At 33.8% G+C, this 22709-nt stretch overlaps 1 protein-coding gene across 1 annotated transcript in view; it reads left to right on the top strand.

The window, feature by feature from the left end:
* LOC105307777 (vascular endothelial growth factor receptor kdr-like) overlaps positions 1-22709 on the top strand; it is a 197015-nt gene that overhangs the window by 86227 nt on the left and 88079 nt on the right. Inside the window, exons 11-14 of the mRNA XM_011383386.1 lie at positions 678-971; positions 1483-1629; positions 1827-1952; positions 3245-3351. Coding sequence (XP_011381688.1) covers positions 678-971; positions 1483-1629; positions 1827-1952; positions 3245-3351 — 674 coding nt within the window. The remainder of the gene's footprint in view (positions 1-677; positions 972-1482; positions 1630-1826; positions 1953-3244; positions 3352-22709) is intronic.

Below are 22709 nucleotides of genomic sequence, written 5' to 3'. Positions count from 1 at the left end.
AACTAATATAATATTATATGTCAACAATAATTGAAAAAAATAAAAATATAAAAATTTAGAAAAAATAAAAACCTACCTGTGGAGAGTCAGAATGAAATGGTAAAAATGCAAACTCAAATTTGTAGACATGGGGTCTGTCTTGTTTCTGGCATTTGTTGGGCATATATATTTTTTTGTTTCATATGTGAAATGAGGTTGATGATATTATTTGTCTCAGGTTTGTTTTGAAAATTAACATGAGAGAATTGCTAAGATTTGTAAGTTGAACAATACTAGTCATATATCATGGCAGAGTTTCAGACTCTCTGATACTCTGGTGATAATACTGGAGTGGGGAACTACTTGTCTTGATTGCATTATATCAGTCAAGAAAATTCATTATCTACCTTCTTCATAATAGAAGACTTATATGCAAATAAGTCTTCTTGGGAACTAATCAGAGCTGTACTCAATATGTGCCTAAATGTGGTCTCCGCCTTTGTTGACATTTAGAATAAAACTCAGGAAATGACACTGATACTTTAAGGTATTTGGGTGTCTAATACTGGGCACTTGTCCTCAAGGGAGTCTGTTTTGTCTCTGTAACTTGGCTCTCAGGAAAAAGAACAAAGCATGTTGTTATATAGCAGTTTCTCTTGTCTAGTCATTTTCACAATGATATTTCTTCACCTTCACAGATGTGGCTGGCTTCATGGAGGCAGAATCCCTCATCTCAGTGATGGAGGGTTATGATGCTCGGCTCAAATGCAAGGCAGCTAAATATATCTACAATCAACTTGCTTGGTTCAACCCCCTTGGAGAGAAGTTTCCTGTTACAGACACAGAAAGCTTTAAAAATAACTACTCCATCTCATTGACACTGGTGATTAAGAATGTGACACAGAAGGATAAAGGGCAGTACAAGTGCAAAGCTTGGACTCAGAGGAATATCACCAAAATGATACAACACAATACTCAGCTCTTAATTAGAGGTAGAATTGAAGGGTCTTTCCCATAACTTCTTAGCATTTGAGCCAACTGCTCGGTGGGCTGTGGAACCAGAATAGGGCTCTTGCTTCTGTATTACTTACAGGCTGGGACAGTCCTTTGTTTCCTGAAGCTCTTAGAGATGTTCCAAGGAAAGGATCTCTAATGAATTGTAATCTCTGTGTCAGATAGATGATAGAAAAATTTGGGAATGGAACTTTTTCGTCTTTCTAATTCCCAAACTATTTAGTAGCCATTTTTATTGCTTGAGATAGCTAAAGATGATCTTTCTAAGTGTGCAGATAAAGGAATAACTTGAAGGATACAAAATGCAAACTTTCATACACTTTACCTGCACAGTAGGTTTTTATATGTATCTATCCTCTCTTCTCTTAAATATGGAACACTTAACCATCCAAATGTCTGAGTAAACATTGAGTAATGAGACAAAGATTAAATACCATATTTGTGATACCCTGCCTCAAAATTTGTCATCTCTTACCCTGGTCTCTATAGAAAGAGTTGCTCCATTCATTATTGAGAATCTCACCAATATTGAGGTCAACAGCAGCGGCAAGATTTTGCTAGATTGCAAAGTGAGTGGAACACCATGGCCTGAGATTCACTGGTTTAAAAATGGAATTCCTGTTCTCCCTGCTTCAGGTGAGTCTGAAGATCTTGTGTCGTTTTTCCAAATCTGAGGACTAATCAGGAGGGCCTGAATTGTTGTAGCTCCTTAGAGATTACTTGACTTCAAAACTGTTCCAAGACAGACTTAATGAGATAGGGGCTTCACATGTTCTAAAACTAGGTTTCAGGGAGAACACCTCAGATAATAATTGGTGGCATTTTCTATGCAGGAATCTTCTTTGAGAACAACACCCTTATTATTGAGAGAGCCAAAAAAGAAGATGAGGGCTTATATCTGTGTAAAGCAACCAATGAGTTGGGAGAAGTCAGCACAACAGCTCTTATCACTGTGGGAGGTAAGTTGGAAATTCCTGGCTACATTGGTAATCAGTAATGGAACTCAAAAATGCATTTGGTGATGGGACCACAGTGTAGAAGGACTATGAAAAAAGCAAGCATGGGTATATAGTAAATACAGTCTTTAGTATATCCACTTTTAATGGGAAAGTATGTGGAACAGTATGGTTTGGAAAACCTGAGTTCACAGCCCCATATTTGTGAATTCAATGGGATCTTAAACAAGTCATTTAGCCTTTCTGGGTCTCAGATTTCTCATTTCTGAAGTGATAATAACACCAGTTGTATTCTATCTTTCAGAGATACTACAAATGAAGGCCAGGAAATGGGAATGCTTTACAAAAGATAGAGTAGCAAATGAGAGTACTTCCCCTTGGTTTGTTGGAAAATATTGGGTGGCATTTGGAAATATAAACATAGAATGTTACACTTTTGATTACCTTTCATTGTAAATATGAAGCCCAAAGAGAGTAAGACACTTGCTGATAGTTATGGCAAGATCTTTTGACTCAAATGTCCTATGCTGTTATGAAGAATATTTAACTATTAAGGGCAAAGCTTTATATGTTTTTAAAAAATGTTACTGGTTGTAATAACCATCTCGGCAACTCTACAGTCATTCGAAAATTCAGCTATACTCTTCTAGGGAATATAAAGCAAATATAAGGGCATATAAATTGTTTTAACAATCTGGCCTCCCAGAGGTCTGAGAAAATTTAGAATCTGCACTATAAAAAAACAAACAAACAAAAAAAACAGGAAACTAATAACAATAATATAGCTAAAATAAGTTATCTGCCATGTATGGTGCTACTTTCACTTCTCATTATTTATTTAATTCTCTTCATAACTCTATGTGGTAGGTATTGTATTATTCTCATTTTTAAATGGGGAAACTGAGGCACAGAGAGGTTATTAACTTGCCCAAGGTCATACAGCTGGTAAGCGGTGGAGCCAGGATTTGAACTCAGGTAATTTTCTGCCCCAGATCATTATGTGTGTGTGTGTGTGTGTGTGTGTGTGTGTGTGTGTGTGTACCCATATCCAATATATTTTCAACTCATTCCATTGAGTCATCTAGAACATTTATCAATGATATTTTTTCCTAAGTCTCAGTAGGCAATGCCCACACACCATAAACATTTCACATACAATCTGGCACTTGGTGACAGTTTTTTAGCCATGAAATGTGCTTTGTAAGAGGCAGTTATTTTCTCTTTCTTCCTCTCAGTCACCACAGTGAACTAACTCATTTTTCTTTTAATAAATTTTGTCTTCAATGTTTTTACAGTTTCTGAAGAGAAATCAAACATTGAAGTCATCATTCTTGTTTGCACTGGACTTGCAGCTACCCTTTTCTGGCTTCTTCTAACCTTGATCATTCGCAAACTCCAAAAGGTAAGAGAAAATAGGCACTTTGGGATCTTGAAGCTTGTTAATATGCATTTTATTTTTTTTGTCTCAGATTAGTCTCTTGGAAGATGGTAGTATTTATCCAGCCAAGCAGTGTGTGTGTGTGTGTGTGAGAGAGAGAAAGAGAGAGAGAGAGAAAGAGAGAGAGAGAGAAAGAGAGAGAGAGAGATACAAAGACAGATACACAGGTACACAGAGACGCAGAGACACAGAGACAGAGAGAGACAGAGATATGGAGAGACAGAAACAGAGAGTTATGTGTGTTGGGGATTAAAATGTGATAGAGTCTTTACATCAAGCCTCCTAAAACATTGAGAACTGGTAATACATCTTCCCACTGAGATTCCATCTTCAGTTTTAATGTTGTAAAGAATGATTTTTATTGGTTTGTAATGTATCGACTGGACTGATGTTTAATATTTCTACATATACTACATAATTATTTAAGTGTTATATCTACTAATGTGGTATATTTTCATAGAATATGGATTAACATAGAGTTGCCACAGCTAAAGCACTATTAAGTGATAAATAGTCTTTTATTTATTTTTGATTCCAAGGCTACTTGTTTTTTGTTTTTTGTTTTTTGTTTTTTTAATATTTTACATGTGTTAAGAACTCCATTTTATAAAAGTTAAACTATTAGGAGAAAAATTAAAGTATCAACTTTAGCACATTTCCCTTTTGCTGAGTATTGACATAGGTACTTGGTAGGAAGACAAGGTTAGACCTGACATTCCTATTGAAATGTGTCAACAAGTCTTTTAGGCCAAGCTAATGGACAGCTGTGGTAGATATTCCAGGGGTTTCATTGAGCTCCAAGTTTTCCTTCTAGTTAAGCCAATAGGGTCATATCTCAGCCCCAAGCCAAGACAACTGTCACTGGTCCTGTTTTTTCTTTAGACTCCAGGAACTCAGATTTTATTTCTCAAATGATGTCACCTACCTTATCCTATTTAATAAAATCTATTCGAGGCTGGTTACAGAGTTGGCCAATCTTATTGGTTTCCCTTTTCTTGCTATCACTGAACCCCAAAACCAGATCTTTTGATTTAAAGGGTTTCAATGTTATCACAAAAAAGAAATAGAACAGATAAAAATTAATGCAAGGACAGGAAAGGAAGTTAACAAAATTTCCTAGATCTTAGCTCTCCTGGATATTACATATAGTCTAGAATCACTTATTACACATGTCTTTCTATTTTCTTTATAAATAAAGGTAAAACTTAAATCTCCCCTCCTTAGAATGTCTCTCTGTTTCTCCTTTGCTAACATTCTGACATAAGGATGCATCTAATATGGAGATAGAGGTTGGGAATAAAAAGTATGTATTAGAAACAAATTGGTCATTTTTATCTCAGGGAGACTCTAGATGGATGATATTCAACCTGCTCACAGGAAAGGTGAATCAAGGACATCATTTTCCATTTGGTATACACACTGAACTTTTATGTGGAGTCGTCTACACTTCCTTGACTCCCTTAATTGTAGGTTCAGAAGATGTTCGATGTGCCTCAGGCCCTAGTCAATGCTGAGGCCAGAGTCATAATCCCCAGCTTGTACATATTTCTTCTCTGTTCCTAACTCAGTGTGTGACTTTTGGTAAGTTCTTTTACCTCTCTAATCCTCTCTATTTTCCTCCATAAAGTGAGGGGATTGGACTAGAGCACTGTTTTCAAGCATTTTTTGTTACAGAGACCATCAGTGAAAAATACATATTCTGCCATGACCCAGTATTAACAGAATCAAGAGTTTTATTAACAACATGTAATTCAGAACCTGCAGCACACGCTCAGTGTTGGCGGCGGTGGCGGGTCGGGAAGTAGAAGGTGACCTGGCTCAGCACGCGGCCACCATGATGTGAAGCGTCTTTTGATGGATAAAGGTTTAAAATTTTGAGTGACCTCAGAAAAATGGCAGAATGAGAGATGTCACCAGACCTCTCAAGTTGAAACGACAATAAACTGAACATCTAAAACTGTACAAAACAAAAACAAACAAACAAAAAACCCAAACTGCTCACAAGTGCGTTGGAATGTGGAATCTGTGCATTAAAAAGCTACCACAGGTCAAAAACCTGGATGTCAGGTGGTGGACTGAGAGAAACAAAGAAACTGCCTCTCGCAGCTGGAACTCCCTGTAGGATGAAGGAGAAGAGAGAAGGTGCAGAGAGTTCCCTGAACAGACCTGCCTGGAAGTGCCGTGAGCTCCACGTGGCCAAGGGCAGTGCACAGTCATCGGGGCAGAAGGCAGAGAAACAGGAATAGCAGAAAAGTGAGGATGGCAGAAAAACAACAGTTGATTTTTACCAACCAGGATTGCAAAACAAAGGCTGAGACGCAGCCCCCATTCCCCAAAACAGAGGGCCCCTCCTCCATATCCTCCAGACCAAACACTGCAGAGCTCCAGGGGAATATGAGCAAATGCTACCGAAACTGTCCCTAACACTGACAGAGACTGAAATGGAGGGTAGCAAGTGCAATGAAATGTCTATAAGGAAAAAAAAAGGCATTATTAAGGCTTTATATAAAGCAGGGATCCAAGAGGATTAGACTCCAACTACTAAAACCAAAAGAAAAACCTTCTTTGCAACAGGCTAAAGAGAGACCTTTATATAATAAACATTTCTGGGGGAAAAAAGCAGAATACATTTCGATCAATGCTCAGGAGGAGAAATAGTCCATTAAACACCATGAACAACCAAGGTAACAAGGCATCTCAGAAAGAAAGAGAAAAATCTACAGAAAATATACTTACAGAAATAGAAATATGCGACTTAAATGACAGAGAATTCAGGATGGTACTTCTGAAAATACTCAATGAGATCTGAAATGAATCATATCAACAATTTCAGGAATTGAAAATACAACAAGATGAGCACAATGAGTTATTTAGCAAGGAAATTGAAACCCTAAAAAAGAACTGAATAGAACTTCTGGAGATAAAGAACACAATGCAAGAGCTGAAAATGAAATAGCAGGCTTGGGAAATAAAGTTGATCAAATGGAGGAAAGGATCAGTAATACCAAGACGGAAATTGAGAAATAAATCAGAAGGAAGAAGAGAGAAACCAAAGAATGAAAAATAATGAGGGAGAAATACAAGACTAGCTGATGCCATCAGGAGAGGAAACATAAGAATAATGGGCATTCTCGAAGGGAAAGAAAAGAGCAGGGATTAGAAAGCATTTTCAGATAAATAGTTGATGAGAATTTCCAAAATCTAAGGAATGAGCTGGAGCTTGGAATTCAAGAAGTCAACATAACACCCAATTATCTCAACCCCAAAAGGCCTTCTCCAAGACACATTGTATTAAAATGATCAAAAATCAATGACAAGGGCAGAATTCTCAAGGCAGACAGGGAAAAGAAGACGGTAACCTATAAAGGAAAACACATTCGATTATCGTCAGACTTCTCGGCACAAACCTTACAAGCCAGAAAGGAGTGGAATCAAATATTCAAACTATTAAATAAAAGGAACTATCAGCCTAGAATAATGTATCTAGCAAAGTTTTCCTTTAGATATGAAGGAGAAATAAAGACCTTTCCAGACATACAAAAATTGAGGAAATTCTTCACTATGAGGCATGCATTACAGCAAATACTGAAAGGGGTCAGCTCATCTAAAACAAAATGACAAAAAAATACATAATTAGGAGTAAGGTGACTAGCAGGCAGATAGAAATGAGGAGTGCATCCTTTAAAAAGAATAGGGCAATTATAAGCTTAAACAATAAAAAGAGATTTGCTTTAGCAAGATAGTAATGAATGTTCAGCATACATAGGGACAAATGGAGACAACAATGGCTGACAAAGGGAGGATTCAAAGATCCAAATTCACAAAAGAGAATGCAGATAAGGCACGCGCAGAAGAAAATGGACGAAAAGAAACTATCCTTTATATATTCATAATGGTAACCGCAGGCCAAAGATTCAAAACTGAAGTATATAACATAAAACAAGAATGAAGGAGAGAAAAGCCACTAAAACAAAACCAAGAAAAAAAAAATAGAAACACAAGGACAAGGAAGCAATGGAAACACCAAGCAACAAGAAAGCAAAAGATAAAATGCTATAAGACCTCATATTTCAATAATCATCATAATGTAAATAGACTAAACTCATCAATAAAAAGGCACAGAGTTTCAGAATGAATCAAAAACAAAACCCAACCTAATGCTACCTCAAGGAGACACATCTCAGCTCCAAAGACAAATATAGACTCAAAGTGAAAGGGTGGAAAATGATATTTCAAGCAAATGGCATTTGGAGAAAAGCGGGAGTAGCAATACTAATATGAGATGAAATAGACTTAAAAATAAAAAAGGTAAAGAAAGACACTGAGGGACACTTCATAATGATAAGGGGAATCATGCACAAGTAGACATAACACATTAATGTCTATGCTCCCAATCATGGAGCCCTGAAATATGTAAAGAAATTACTAGTAGAACTAAATGGAGAAACAGACCAAAACACTATCATACTAGGAGATGTAAATATCCCACTGTCAGATATGGACAGATCATCAAAAGAGAAAATTAATAAGGAAATGACATCCTTAATGATACCTTAGATCAACTGGATATAATTGACATTTACAGAGCCTTCCATCCCAAAACAGTTGCTTATATATTCTTCTCTAGTGCACATAGAACATTCTCAAGAATCAACCACACACTGCTAGAAACAATAAGCAAATACAGTAAAGTTTCTGGTTACAAAATCAAAGTTCAAAAATCTATAGCATTCCTATACTCTAACAACGAAGTGTCAGAAAAAGAAGTGGAAAAAATAATTCTTTCTGCAATTGCAACAAAAAGAATAAATTACCTAGGATAAATTTAATGAAACATCTGAAAGACCTATATAATAAAAATTACAAGACTCTATTAAAAGAAATCAAAGCAGATACAAAGAAATGGAAAGATATCCCATGTTCTTAGATTGGAAGAATCAACATAGTTAAAATGACCATTTACCTAAAGCATTATACAGATTTAATGCAATCACCATCAAAATCCCATTTGCATTTTTTAAAGAAATAGAACAAAAAATGGTCAGATTTGTATGGAAGCACAAAAGACACTGAATTGCTAAAGCCATCATGAGAAAAAAAGAACAAGACTGGAGGGATCATTCTGCCTGACTTCAAATTATATTACAAAGAGACAGTAATCAAAACGGCACACTATTGGCAGCAAAACAGACACACGAATCAGTGAGAAAGAATCAAGAATCCAGAAGTAAACCCATATTTATATGGGAAAATAATTTTCGACAAAAAAGCCAAAATCATACAGTGGAGAAAGGAAAGCCTCTTCAATAAATGGTGCTGGGAATACTGGAAAGCCACCTGGAAAAGAAGGAAACTACAATGTTGTCTATCACAACATACCAAAATTAACTCAGCATGGATTAAGGATCTGAAAATAAGACCTGAAACAATAAAACGCATTGAAGAAAACATAGCAACTAAACTCAAGTACCTTGGACTTAAAGAGGATTTTATGAATTTGACCTCAAAAGGAAGGGATGTAAAAGCTAAAATAAATGAATGGGACTACATCAAACTAAAAAGCTTCTCTTCAGCAAAAGAAACTGTCAACAAGGTAAAGAGACAATCATCAGAATGGGAAAATATATTTGCAAGCAACACGTCCAATAAGGACTTAATATCCAAAATATACAAAGAATTCATACGATTCAATAACAACAACAACAAAAATGATCCAATCAAAAAATGGACAGAGGAGCATGAACAGACAGTTCTCCCTAGAGGACATACAAATAACCAACAAACACATGAAAAAATGCTCAATATTGCTAGCTATTAGAGAAATGCAAATCAAAACCATAATGAGATACCATTTCACATCTGTTAGAATGTCTATAATCAACAAGACAAGTAATAAGAAATGTAGGAGAGGATGTGGAGAAAAAGGAACCCTCATACACTGCTGGTCGGACTGAAAATTGGTACTACCACTATGGAAAACAATATGGAGGTTCCTCAAAAAACAAAGAATTGATCTACCATATGATCCAGCAATCCTTCTACTGAGTATGTACCCCAAAGACTTAAAAAGTCTTATCCATAAAGATGTTTGCACACCAATGTTCATAGCAGCATTTTTCACAGAGCCCAGGACATGGAAGCAACCAAACTATTCTACGATAGATGATTGGCTAAAGAAGCTGTGGTACATATAAACAATGGAACATTACTCAACCATAAGAAGAGATGAAATACAATTATTTGTGACAACATGGATGGAACTTGAGATAATCATGCTAAGCGAAATAAGCCAGACAGAAAAAGTTGAAAATCACACGATATCACTTATATATGGGATATAAACCTAAAAGGAACAGAGCAACAAGATGAGCAAACGGAGACTCATGAACATGGACTATAGATTTGTGGTTACCAGAGGTTAGGGGATGGGGGAGGAGGAGGGAGGTAGATGGGGAAAAGAGGGTCAAATATAGGGTGGTAGAGAGAGAGTGAAGTGAGTAAATGGGATCAAATATATGGTAGCTGAGGAAACGAGACTTTGGGTGGTAAACACACAATGAAATATACAGATGTTAAATTATGAAGTACAGCTAAAAATTATATAACTGTATTAACCAATGTTACCCCAATAAACTTAATTTAAAAAAATTAATTAAAAATAAAATAAAATAATCCTCAAAAAAAAATCAACGTATATAAGAGGGTTGACATCATACCCACCATATTCTCTGATCATAATGCTTTGAAACTAGAGTTCGACTGTAAAAATAAAGCAAGAAGAATCACAAATACATAGAGAATAAACAACATGTTACTGAAGAATGAGTGGGTCAGAAAAGAAATAAGAAGAGAGTTCAAGAGATACATAGAAATGAATGATAATGATAGTACAACATATCAAAACTTTTGGGACATGGCAAAAGGGGTCATAAGTAGAAAGTTCATATCATTACAGGCCTACCTCCAAATACAAGAACCCGCCCAAATAAACAACTTAACACTTCATCTTAAAAAAATTGAAAAGGAAGAACAAATGAATCCTAAAGTCAGCAGAAGGAAATAAATCATCAAAATTAGAGCAGAAATAAATGAAATTGAAAACAAAAAAGCAATAGAAAAATTAAATGAAACAATGTGCTGGCTCTTTAAGAAGGTTAATAAAATTAACAAACACTCAACTAGGCTCACTAAAGAAAAAAGAGAAAGGACACAAATAAACAAAATCAAGGATGAAAGAGAAGAAATTATGACAGACACCACAGAAATACAAAGGATCATACAAGAATACTATGAAAAAGTACATAACACCAAATTTAATAACCTAGAAAATACGGACAAATACTTATAAAGATACAACCTTCCTAGACTGAATGAAGAACTGGAAAATCTAAATAGACCAATCAGCAGTATGGAAAGTGAAACAATCATCAAAATCCTACCAAAGAGTAAAAGTCTAGGACCAGATGTCTTCACCAGTGAATTCTATCAAACATTCAAAGAAGATTTAATACCTATTCTCCTCAAACTCTTCTAAAAAATCGAAGAGGAGGCAATACTTCCTAAATCATTTTATGAGGCCAATATTAACCTGATACCAAAACTTGGTAAAAATAACACACACACACACACACACACACACACACACACACACACACACGCAAAAGAGAATTACAGACCAATATCTCTCATGAACACAGATGCAAAAATCCTAAATAAGATACTAGTGAACCAAATACAGTAACGTATTAAAAAGATTATTAACTATAATCTAGTGGGCTGCATCCCAGGAGGACAGGGATGGTTCAAGATATGCAAATCAATCAATGTGATATACTGCATAAACAAATTAAAATATAAGAATCATATAATCATATCAATAGATGCAGAAAAAGCCTTCGACAAGATACAGCATCCATTAATGATCAAAACACTTAACAAGATTGGTATAGAAGGAAAGGACCTTAACAAAATAAAAGTCATACATGACAAACCCTCAACCAGCATTATACTTAATGGTGAAAAACTAAAGCCTTCTCTCTAAGATCAGTAACAAGACAAGGCTGTCCCCTATCGCCACTGTTATTCAATACAACATTGGAGGTCCTAGCAAGTGCAATCAGGCAAGAGAAAGATATAAATGGCATCCAAATAGGAAATGAATTCAAACTGTCACTATTTGCGGATGACATGAATCTCTATATAGAGAACTCTAAAGACACCGCGAAAACACTACTAGAAACAATAAGCAAATACAGTAAATTCTGGATACAAAATCAATGTCCAAAATTCCATAGCGTTCCTATACTCTAATAATGAAGTGTCAGAAAAAGAAGGAGAAAAAATAATTCCTTTTGAAATTGCAACAAAAGGAATAAATACCTAGGAATACATTTAAAGAAACATGTGAAGGACCTATATAATTAAAATTATAAGACCCTATTAAAAGAAATCAAAGCAGGTACAAAGAAATGGAAAGATATTCCGTGTTCTCGGATTGGAAGAATCAACATAGTTAAAATGACCATTTACCTAAAGCATTATACAGATTCAGTGCAATCTCCATCAAAATCCCATTGGCATTTTTTAAAGAAATAGAACAAAAATCTTCAGATTCTTATGGAAGCACAAAAGACGCCGAATTGCCAAAGCTATCCTGAGAAAAAAAGAACAAGGCTGGAGACATCATTCTGCCCCACTTCAAATTACACTACAAAGTGACAGTAATCAAAATGTCATGGTATTGGGAGCAAAACAGACACACGAATCAGTGGGAAAGAATCAAAAATCCAGAAGTAAACCCATATTTATATGGGAAAATAATTTTTGACAAAAAAAGCCAAAATCATACAGTGGAGAAAAGAGTCTCTTCAATAAATGGTGCTGGAAAAACTGGAAAGCCACCTACAAAAGAAGGAACCTAGAATGTTGTTTATCAACACACACCAAAGTCAACTAAAAATGGATTAAGGACCTGAATATAAGACCTGAAACAATAAAATGCATAGAAGAAAACATAGCAACGAAACTCAAGGACCTTGGACTTAAAGAGGATTTTATGAATTTGACCTCAAAGATAAGGGAGTAAAAGCAAAACTATATGAATGAGACTACATCTAACTAAAAAGCTTCTGCTCAGCAATAGAAATCATTAACAAGGTAAACAAGCAACCATCAGAATGGGAAAATATATTACCAAGCAACACCTCAGATAAGGGGCTAATATCCAAAATATACAAAGAACTCATATAGTTCAGTAACAACAACAACAACTACAACAACAACAAAAATTGAACAATCCAATCCAAAAATGGACAGAGGACCTAAACAGACACTTCTCCCTAGAGGATATACAAATGGTCAACAAATATATGAGAAGATGCTCAACTTTGCTAGATATTAGGGAAATGCAAATCAAAACCGCAATGATACCATCTCACACCTGTTAGAATAGCTATACTCAGCAGGACAAGTACTAACAAATGTTGAAGAGGATGCAGAGAAAAAGGAACCCTCATACACTGCTGGTCGGACTGCAAATTGGTACAGTCACTATGGAAAATTGTATGGAGGTTCCACACAAAAAATAAGACTTGATATACCATATGATCTAGCAATCCTTCTACTGGGTATTTATCCCACAGACTTGAAAACTCATATCTGAAAAGACATTTACACACCGATGTTCATAGCAGCATTATTCACAGTGGTCAGGACATGGAAGCAACCGAAGCATCCTACAATAGATGATTTGATAAAGAAGCTGTGGTACATATGTACAATGGAATATTACTCAGCCATAAGAAGAGATGAAATACTGCCATTTGCGACAACATGGATGGACATCGAGATAATCATGTTAAGTGAAATAAGACAGACAGAAAAAGTTAAAAATCACATGTTGTCACTTATATGTGGGATGTAAATCTAAAAGCAAGAAATGAACAGGACAAACAAACAAAGACTCATGGACGTTGACAATAGACTTGTGGTTACCAGAGTATAGGTGGGAGAGTGAGGGGAGAGGTAGATGGAGTATAAGGGGTCAAATATGTGATTACAGAAAGAAATCTAACTGTGGGAGGTGAACACACATTGTAAATATATCTATGCCTTACTGTTAAAATGTACAGCTGAAACTTATTAGATTTCATTAACCAATGTCACTAAATAAATAAATAAATAAATAAATAGAAATGAAAATTTTACAGCAGTGAAAACAAAAGTTTAAAAGTAAAATAAAACATGTAATTCAGTCATATTTTCTATTCTATTTCTTTTTTAAATGCTAGCTGTAAACTTCTGTATTTTTCAACCAACTGATAAATCATAACCCACACCTCAAAAGCACTAGACTAGAAGGTTTATAAAAGCCCTTCCAACTAGTTTTAAAATTCTGTGATTCCACTTTTATAGCTTTCTTCTTTAGCCAAAATTGAACTTTATATTGAGAGAACAATCTACATTGGGAAATATAGAGCTTGGACTTGGAAGTTTGTGGTGTTCAGTTAGACTCAGTTTGGAGAAAATGAAATGATCCACTGGGCTAACTTCCTCTAGTGCTGTCAGATTAGTAATAACACCAGTAACTTACACTAACTAGGGCTTAAGGTACCCAGCTTCAAACTTTAGTCTGCTGTCATACTTTCTTAAGGAATTAGAGAAAAATGACTGACAGCTAAAGCTATTCTTCGAATTAGAGAATGAGGAAACAAAACAAAAGGATGTTGAAGATAAACTAGAGCAGTATTTCTAAAACCAAATAGAAAGCATACTAGTAAAATGTCTAAAGTCTGTGAGCTTGATTTGAGGAATGAGAAAGTAGGAAGAGCTGAGTAGACTAGAAATAATAGTCCCAGAGAAGATGATGAGAGATGGAGGAAGAGAGAGTCAGGAGTTAGTTGAGAATAATGATCTCTGATTCTCTTATTTGGTGAATGGAAAGCCCAAAAGGGGTAAGTAACTTGCCTAAGGTCATGAACTCTTTGATGACAAACCCTGAATGAGAACACATATCTAGTTATTGCTTTTTATTTAATAAAAGTAAATAAATGGTTAATAATAATGCATGATCATGTTTGAAAATCTGGGAAATCCAAATATATGAAAAAAAAATACCCATAGTGTCATCATTCACAGATAATCAATAGTAAATTTTGGTGGATTTCCATACTTTTTGTTATTATGTATTTTGAGAATGGCCAAGATCATATTATATATTGCATTTTTGTATCCAGTGTTAACCCAATATAATGAATCTTTTACCATTTTATTCACTGAAACATTATTTTAATAGCTGCTAAATAGATCTAAAACCAATTAAATATATGTTATTCTCAATTTCTTACTAATAGAAATAACTATGATGAATATCATTGGACATAAAGGTTTTTTCTTGATATTTTATTGCAAAAATTTAAAACTAAAGATAAGTTGAAAGAACTGTAATTACACACCCAATACCCACTTCTTAGATGCTATAATTAACATTTTGTTATATTTGATTTATCACATAGCTATTTTCTATCCATCTCTCTATCCATCAAGCCATATTTTTGATTCATTACGAAGCAAGTTGCAGACAGTATATTTTACCTTTTAATATTTAAGCATGCATAGTATTTAATCATGCATATTATTAATAGAGTTCTATTTAGTTAAGATTCTCTCTATGTAAAATTTACATAGTTAAATGCATAACACTTATGTCATTTGATGAATTTTTATATATGCATATACCTTGTGTCACCCCAATCCATATAAAGGTACAAAACATTACCATCACTCCAGAGAGTTTCTACATACAACCAGTCCCCATCTCTATCTTCATCCCCACAGAAGGAACTACTGTTTTGAATTTTTTTACCAGAGATTTGTTTTGCCGATTATAGAAATTCATCAAATAGAATCAAGCAGTATATTAGATTTCCATCACTTAGCATAATGTTTTGAGATTTGTCCATGTTGTTACATGTATAAATAGTTTATTCCTTTTTATTGATGAGTAGAATGCCATTGTATAAATATTACATAGTTTATTTAGCCATTTCTCTTCTGATGGATCCATGGGCTGTCTCCATTTTGGGAATATTATGAATAAAACTGCTATGAACATTCTACCAATAGTATCTTGTGGACATATGTTTTCATTTCACTTGGCAAAATATTGAGGAGTAAGATATATACGTCACGGGACAGGTGTATGCTTAATTTTATTTAAAAATAAAAAAAAAACTACCAGAAATATTTCCAAAGTGGTATGCCATTTTATAGTACTGCTAATAATGGAGGAGGTTTAGTTAATCCACATCCCCACCAACAGTTGATGTTGTCAGTCTTAATTTTAGTCATTCTGATGGATGTGTAGTAATACCTAAATATGGTGGTAATTTCCATTTCTCTGAAGAGAATATTTTCATGTGTTTCTTGGCCATTTGCTGTGTTCTTTTGTGAAGTATCTATTTAAATATTGTGCCATTAAAGAATTGGGTCGTCCATTATTGAACTGTAAGAGTTCTTCATATATTCTGAATATAGGTTTCTTGGGAATATTTTCTCCCAGTCTTACCTATTCATTAAGTTAATGATGCCTTTTGATTAGCAGAAGATTTTAGTTTGGTGAAATTAAATTTACTAATTTTCTTCTTTTATGGTCATTGCTTCTATGTTTTTTAAATGAATTTCTCATCTATTATATATTTTCTTTTTTAGCATTTTATTTTATTATTTAGTTTTAAGCATACGGTACATTGGTTAAACATTTATATATGAAACGATGCTCTCAATTACTCTATCACCCAACTGGCTCTACACATAGCCATTACATTACTGCTGACTGCATTCCTTATGCCGTACTCCCCATCCCCATGACCATCCCTCATCTACTAATTTGTACTTCTTTAGCTCTTCACTCCTTTCTTCCAGCACCCCTACACCCCTCCCCTCTGGAGTTCACCAGATTGTCCTCTGTATTTATGAGTCTATTTTTTATTGTTTGATCTTTTTTTGTTCCTTCAATTCCACATAAAATTAAAATCATACGGTATTTGTCTTTCTTTGGCTGATTTACTTTGCTCAGTATAATAACCTCTAGATCCATCCATGTTGGTGAAAATGGTAGGTTTTTATTTTTTATGACTGAGTAATATTCCATTGTGTGTGTGTGTGTATACATACACTGAGTAATATTCCATTGTGTGTGTGTGTGTGTGTGTGTGTGTGTGTGTGTGTACACACACATGAACCATATAAATGAGCCATAACTTCTTTATCCAGCTGTCTGTTGGTGGGCATCTAGGTTGCTTCCATATCTTGGCTATTGTAAATAGTGCTGCCATGAACATATGGGTGCCTACACCTTTATAAATTATTGTTTTGGTTTTCTTTCAATAAATACCCAGAAGTGTAATTGCTGAGTCAAAAGATAGATCCATTTAAAATTTTTCGAGAAATCTCCAAACTCTACCATAGTGGCTGTACTATTTTGCTTCTCTGTTTTAAGAAATTTTTACCTATGTTCTAGCTACCAAGAAATTCTGTTTTCTCCTAGAAGTGTTATAGTTATAGCTTTTGTTCATACTTCATATTGAATTGGTTTTGTGTATGTTGTTAAGTTGAGATCCAGTTTCATTTTTTCCCCTATGAGTATACAGTAGTTACATCATTTGTTAAAAAGCTATCCTTCACCCATTGAATTATTTTGACATCTTTGTTGAAAATCAAAAGACTATATTAAATGTGGACATATTGCTGGGCTATCCAATTTCTGCTATTGGTTTGTTGGTCTATCATTATGCCAGTACCACACTGCCTTAACTATGGTAGTTTAATGATAAGTCTTGAAATATATCAGTGTGAACTTTCCCATTTTAGTCTATTTTTTCAAAGTTGTTTTGGCTATTACAGGTTATTTACAAATATAATATTTAGAACCACTTTATGAATTTTAACCATAAAAAGCCTGAGATCATAATTATTTTTACTTCTTAGAATTTATAGGTCAACATAGGGAAAACTGATATTTCAACAATATTGAGTCTTAGATTCATGAATATGTAATGTCTCTCCTGTCAATTATATCTTCTTTGATTTTACTCAATAGTACTCACTGCGCAAAACATACTAATTTTACTCAGCAGCATTTTGTAGTTTTTAGTATAAAATATAAAAGATTTAAAAATTTTTTCTAGTTATTTTTGTTTGTTTTGAGGCTATTGTAATATCACATGTTTTTTATCCATTCATCTATCAATGGACACCTAGGTTGTTTCCATATCTTAACTATTGTAAACAATGCTGCAATAAATACATATATTATACAATAAATGCATATATTATTTCGAGTTAGTGTTTTCCTTTTCTTCACATAAATGTCCAGAAATGGAATTGCTCAATCATATGGTAGTTTTGATTTTTTTGAGCAACCTATATACTGTTTTCCATAGTGGCTGTACCAGTTTGCACTTCCACCAACAATGTGTGATGGTTTCTACTTCTCTACATCCTCACCAACACTTGGTATTTGTTAACATTAAGAATAGCTATTCTGACAGATGTGAGATGAAATCTTGCTGTGGTTTCGAATTACATTTCCTTAATTATATTGAACATCTTTTCATGTGTCTGTGGCCCATCTGTATATCTTCTTGGAAAAATGTCTAATAAGATCATCTGCTCATTTTTTATTTGAGTTGTCTGTTGTTGTTATTGTTGTTGTTGAGTTATATAAACTCTTGATATAGTTTGGACATTAACCCCTTATTAGATTATCATTTGCAAATATCTTCTCTCATTCGGTTGGTTGCTTTTTAATTTTCTTGATGATCTCCTTTTCTGTGCAGAAGCTCTTTAGTTTGTTGTAGTCCCATTTGTTTACTTTTTGTTTTGTTTTCCTTACCTTTGGGGTCAAATACACAAAAACTTTATTAAGAATAATGTCTCCGAGCCTAGTGCTTATGTTTTCTTCAATGTATTTTATGCTTTCTGGTCTTACTTTCAAGTCTTTAATCTACTTTGTATTCATTTTTTTGTTTGGTGTAAGATAATGGACTTGTTTCGTTCTTTTGCATATAGCTGCCCAGTTTTCTCAACATCATTTATTGCAGAGACCTTCCTTTCTCCATTGTACATTCTTGCCTACTTTGTCATGTATTAGTTGTCCATATATGTATGGGTTTATTTCTGGGCTCTCAATACAATTCCATTGGTCTGTCTGTTTTTCTAACAATACCATAAAGTTTTGCTTTGTATATCTTTGAGGGATAGCTTGAAATTAGGTAGTGCAATACTTGTGGCTTTGCTCTTTTTTTTCTCAGAATAATTTTGTCCTTTCAGGGTCTTTTGTAGTTCCATGCAAATTTTGGGATTTCTTATTCTATTTCTGTAAAAAATGGCATTGGGATTTAGATAGAGGTTGTGTTGAATCTGTATTGTGCTTTGGGTAATAACAATGAGAATTCTTTCAATCCATGAGCATGGATTTTCTTTCCATTCCCTTCATGTCTTCATCAATTCTCATTCAACAATGTCTTACAATTTTCAGTTCACATTTTTTTTTCACCTCCTTGGTTAAATTTATTCCTAGGTATTTTATTCTTATTGTAATTGTAAATGAGATTATTTCTTCATTTTTCTTTTCGATAGTTTGTTTTTAGTGTATAGAAATGCAATAGATTTTTGTACATTGATTTTATATCTTGCAACTTTATTGTATTCATTTATTATTTCTAATAGTGCTTTGATGGGATCTTTAGTGTTTTCAATATATAAAAGTATGTCATCCATAAATATTGATGACATACTTCTTCCTTTTCTTTTGGATTTTTTAAATTACTTTTTCTTGCCTAATTGCTATGGCTAAGACTTCTAATACTATGTTGAAAAATTTGTAGTGAGCATGGGCATTCTTGTTTTGTTCCTGATCTTAGAGGAAAAGCTTTTAGTTTTTCATCATTAAGTATGATGTTAGCTGTGTGTTTGTCATATATTGGCTTTTATTATGTTGAAATACTTTCTTTCTGTACACATTTTATTGAGCATTTTTATTATAAATAAATGTTGGCTTTTGTAGTATGCTTTCTCTGTGTCTATTGAGATGATCATATGATTTTCTTCAACCACTTAGTTAATGTGGTGTAATATGTTGATTGATTTGTAGATGTTGAATCATTCTTGCATCATTGGAATAAATCCCACTTGATTATAGTGCATAATTCTTTTAATGTATTGTAGAATTCAGTTTGCTAATATCTTATTGAGGATTTTGCATATAGGTTCATCAGAGACATTGTCTTGTAATGTGTGTGTGTGTGTGTGTGTGTGTGTGTGTGTGTTGTCCTAGTCTGAATTTGGTATTAAGTTATGTTGGCCTTGTAGTATGTGTAAAAAAAAAAATCTCTTCATTTCACGAAAAATTCTAAGAAGAGGTATTAAGTCCTCTTTGAACATTTGGTAGAATTCACCAGTGAAGCCATCTGTTCCTGGACTTTGGTTTTTCATTTTATTTGTTTGTTTGTTTGGTTGGTTTTTGTTCATTATTTTTATGGTGACATAGGCTAATGAAATTCAATGTTTCAGCTGTACATTTTAACAGTAAGGCATATGTATATTTACATTGTGTGTTCACCTCCCATAGTTAGATTTCTCTCTGTCACCACATATTTGACCCCTTTGATCCCATCTACCTTCTCCCTACCCCCTCCCCCATACCCTCTGGTAACCACTAGTCTATTGTCCATGTCTGTGAGTCTCTGTTTGTTTGTCCTGTTCATTTTTTGCTTTTAGGTTTATACACCACATTTAAGTGATATCATGTGATCTGCAACTTTTTCTGTCTGGCTTATTTCGCTTAGCATGATTATCTGTTTCAATCCCCTTAATAGCGTTTGGTCAAATAAGACTTCTTATTTCTTCACGATTCTGTCTAAGAAGGTCTTATGATTCTAGGAATTTTCCATTACTTCTACGCTGTCCAGTTTTGTGATGTATAGCCTTTTATAGTATTCTCTTATGATCCTTTGTATTTCTGTGGTATTCATTATGACTTTTCCTCTTTTGTTTATGATCCTATTTATTTGAGCCTTCTTTTTTTCTTATTAAATTTAGCTAAAGATTTGTCAATTTTTTATATATTCAAAGAATCAGCTGTTATTTTTATTAATCTTTTTATTGTCTTTTTAGTTTCTATTTCATTTATAATTCTGCTCTGATTTTTATTGCTTCCTTCTAATGACTTTAGGCTTCATATTTTTTTCTAGTTCTGTAAAGTGTAAGGTTAGATTACTTATTTTAGATTGTTCTTATACCTTGGGTTAGGCCTGTATTACTATAAATTTCCTTTTTCTTAGCACTTACTGCACTCCAAAGATGTTAATATATCCTATTGTTATTATCATTTGTTCCCATGTATTTAACTCTTCTTTTAATTTCTTTCTTGACCCAACAGTTTTTCAGTAGCATGTTGTTTAATATCAACATGTTTGTAATTTTTCCAGCTTTTTCCTTATAGTTTCATACTGTGGTGGTTGGAGAAGATGCTTTGTATGATTTAAATCTTCTTAGATTTATTGGAAGTTGTTTTGTGTTTATCCTTGTGAATGTTCCCAGTGCACTTGAGAATGTGTATTCTGTTGCTTTTATATGGAATATGCTGTATATATGATTAATTCCATCAAGTGTAATGTGTCATTTAAGGATGATATTTCCTTGTTGAGTTTCTGTCTGGATGATTTATCCATTAGTGTAAGGGGGGTGTTAATGTCTTGTATTATTATTTAGTTGCTCTCAGTTTCTTATTTTAGGTCTGTTAATAATTGCTTTATATATTTTGGTGATCCTAACTAGGATGTATATACTAATAAATGATATGTCTTTTTCATGGATTGTCCTCTATATCATTATGTAATTTTCATCTTTGTTCATTGTTACCTTTTTGGCTTGAAATTCATTTTGTCTAATTTAGATGTGGCTACACCCACTTTTGTTTGGATACCATTTTTTGGAGTATCATCTTCCATCCCTTCATTTTGAACCTATGTTCGTCTTTGGAGCTAAGTCTGCTGAAGGCAGCATATAACTATGTCCTGTCCATACACATACTCTATGCCTTTTGATTGGTGAGTTCAGTTCACTTACATTTAGGGTTATTATTGATATGTGAGGAGTTACTATTGCCACTATATATTTTGTTTTCTGATTGTTTTACATATTTTGTTTGTTTTCTTTTTTGTTTTTGTCTGCTCTTTTAGTTTGCTTGTTTCCTTTAATGTTTTTCACACAGTTTTATAAGTTTCCTATCTATGCTCTAGATTTTTATTTTCTAGTTACCATGATATTTATATAAAATGTTTCATAAATAAAATAGTTTTGGTTTTTCTGATAACATCTTAGTTTCTTTTACCTACACAAGTTTCATTCTTTCTCTCCTTCCCTTTCATATTTTTGTTAAAAATTGTCATTTTTTTATGTTGTGTGTTCATTACCAAATTAAAGTAGCAGTAGTTATATTTAATGCTTTACCCCCCTTAACCTTTATGGTATAATTAAGTGTTAAACACTATATTCTGTAATAAAGTCACAATTTTCTGATTCCGTCTTTTTCTTTATCATCTTACTATAGGTATTGTGTATGTTTGCCTTTTTCTTTCTGGTAGAGATTCTTTCAATTTCCCTTGTATAGCAGGTCTTGTGGTGAACTCACTCAGCTTTTTGTTGTCTGGAAAACCTTTTTTTCTCCTTCATATCTGAAAGATAACTTTGTCAGATGAATTCTTATTGCTTGCCAATTTTTATCTTTCAATATTTTAATTACATCTTTCTATTCTCTCTTGGCCTGTGGAGTTTCTCCAGAGAAATCTGATGATAGCCTTATGGGGGTTACTTTGTAGGTTACTGTCTTTTAACCTCAGATGCCTTTAGAATTCTTTCTTTATCACTGACTTCTGACAGTTTTAATATAATGTGCCTTGGAAAAGGTCTTTTTCTATTGAGATACTTAAGTGTTTTGTTAGCTTCTTGTACTTCTGTGTCCAGCTCCTTCTCTAGGTATGGAAAGTTCTCATTATTTTTTAAAATAAGCTATCTGCTTCCTTCTCCTTCTCTTCTTTTTCTGGGATACTAATTATTTTTATGTTGTCCTTTCTAATGGAATTGGGTAGTTCTTGTAGAGTTCTTTTTTTTTTCTTTTAAGTATTAGTTTCCTTTCCCCTCCCATCTGAATAATTTCTAGATATCCATCTTGAAGCTCACTATTTCTCTCTTTCATATGGTCTGCTCTGCTCAATTTCCAATGCTTTCTAATGCATTCTCTCTCTCTCTCTCTCTCTCTC

The sequence above is a fragment of the Pteropus vampyrus genome, unplaced genomic scaffold (genome assembly GCF_000151845.1).
Source record: "Pteropus vampyrus isolate Shadow unplaced genomic scaffold, Pvam_2.0 Scaffold516, whole genome shotgun sequence".
Lineage (NCBI taxonomy): Eukaryota > Metazoa > Chordata > Mammalia > Chiroptera > Pteropodidae > Pteropus > Pteropus vampyrus.
Note: the sequence above shows the minus strand (reverse complement) of the source record. Positions and strands in the feature narration are given on the sequence as shown.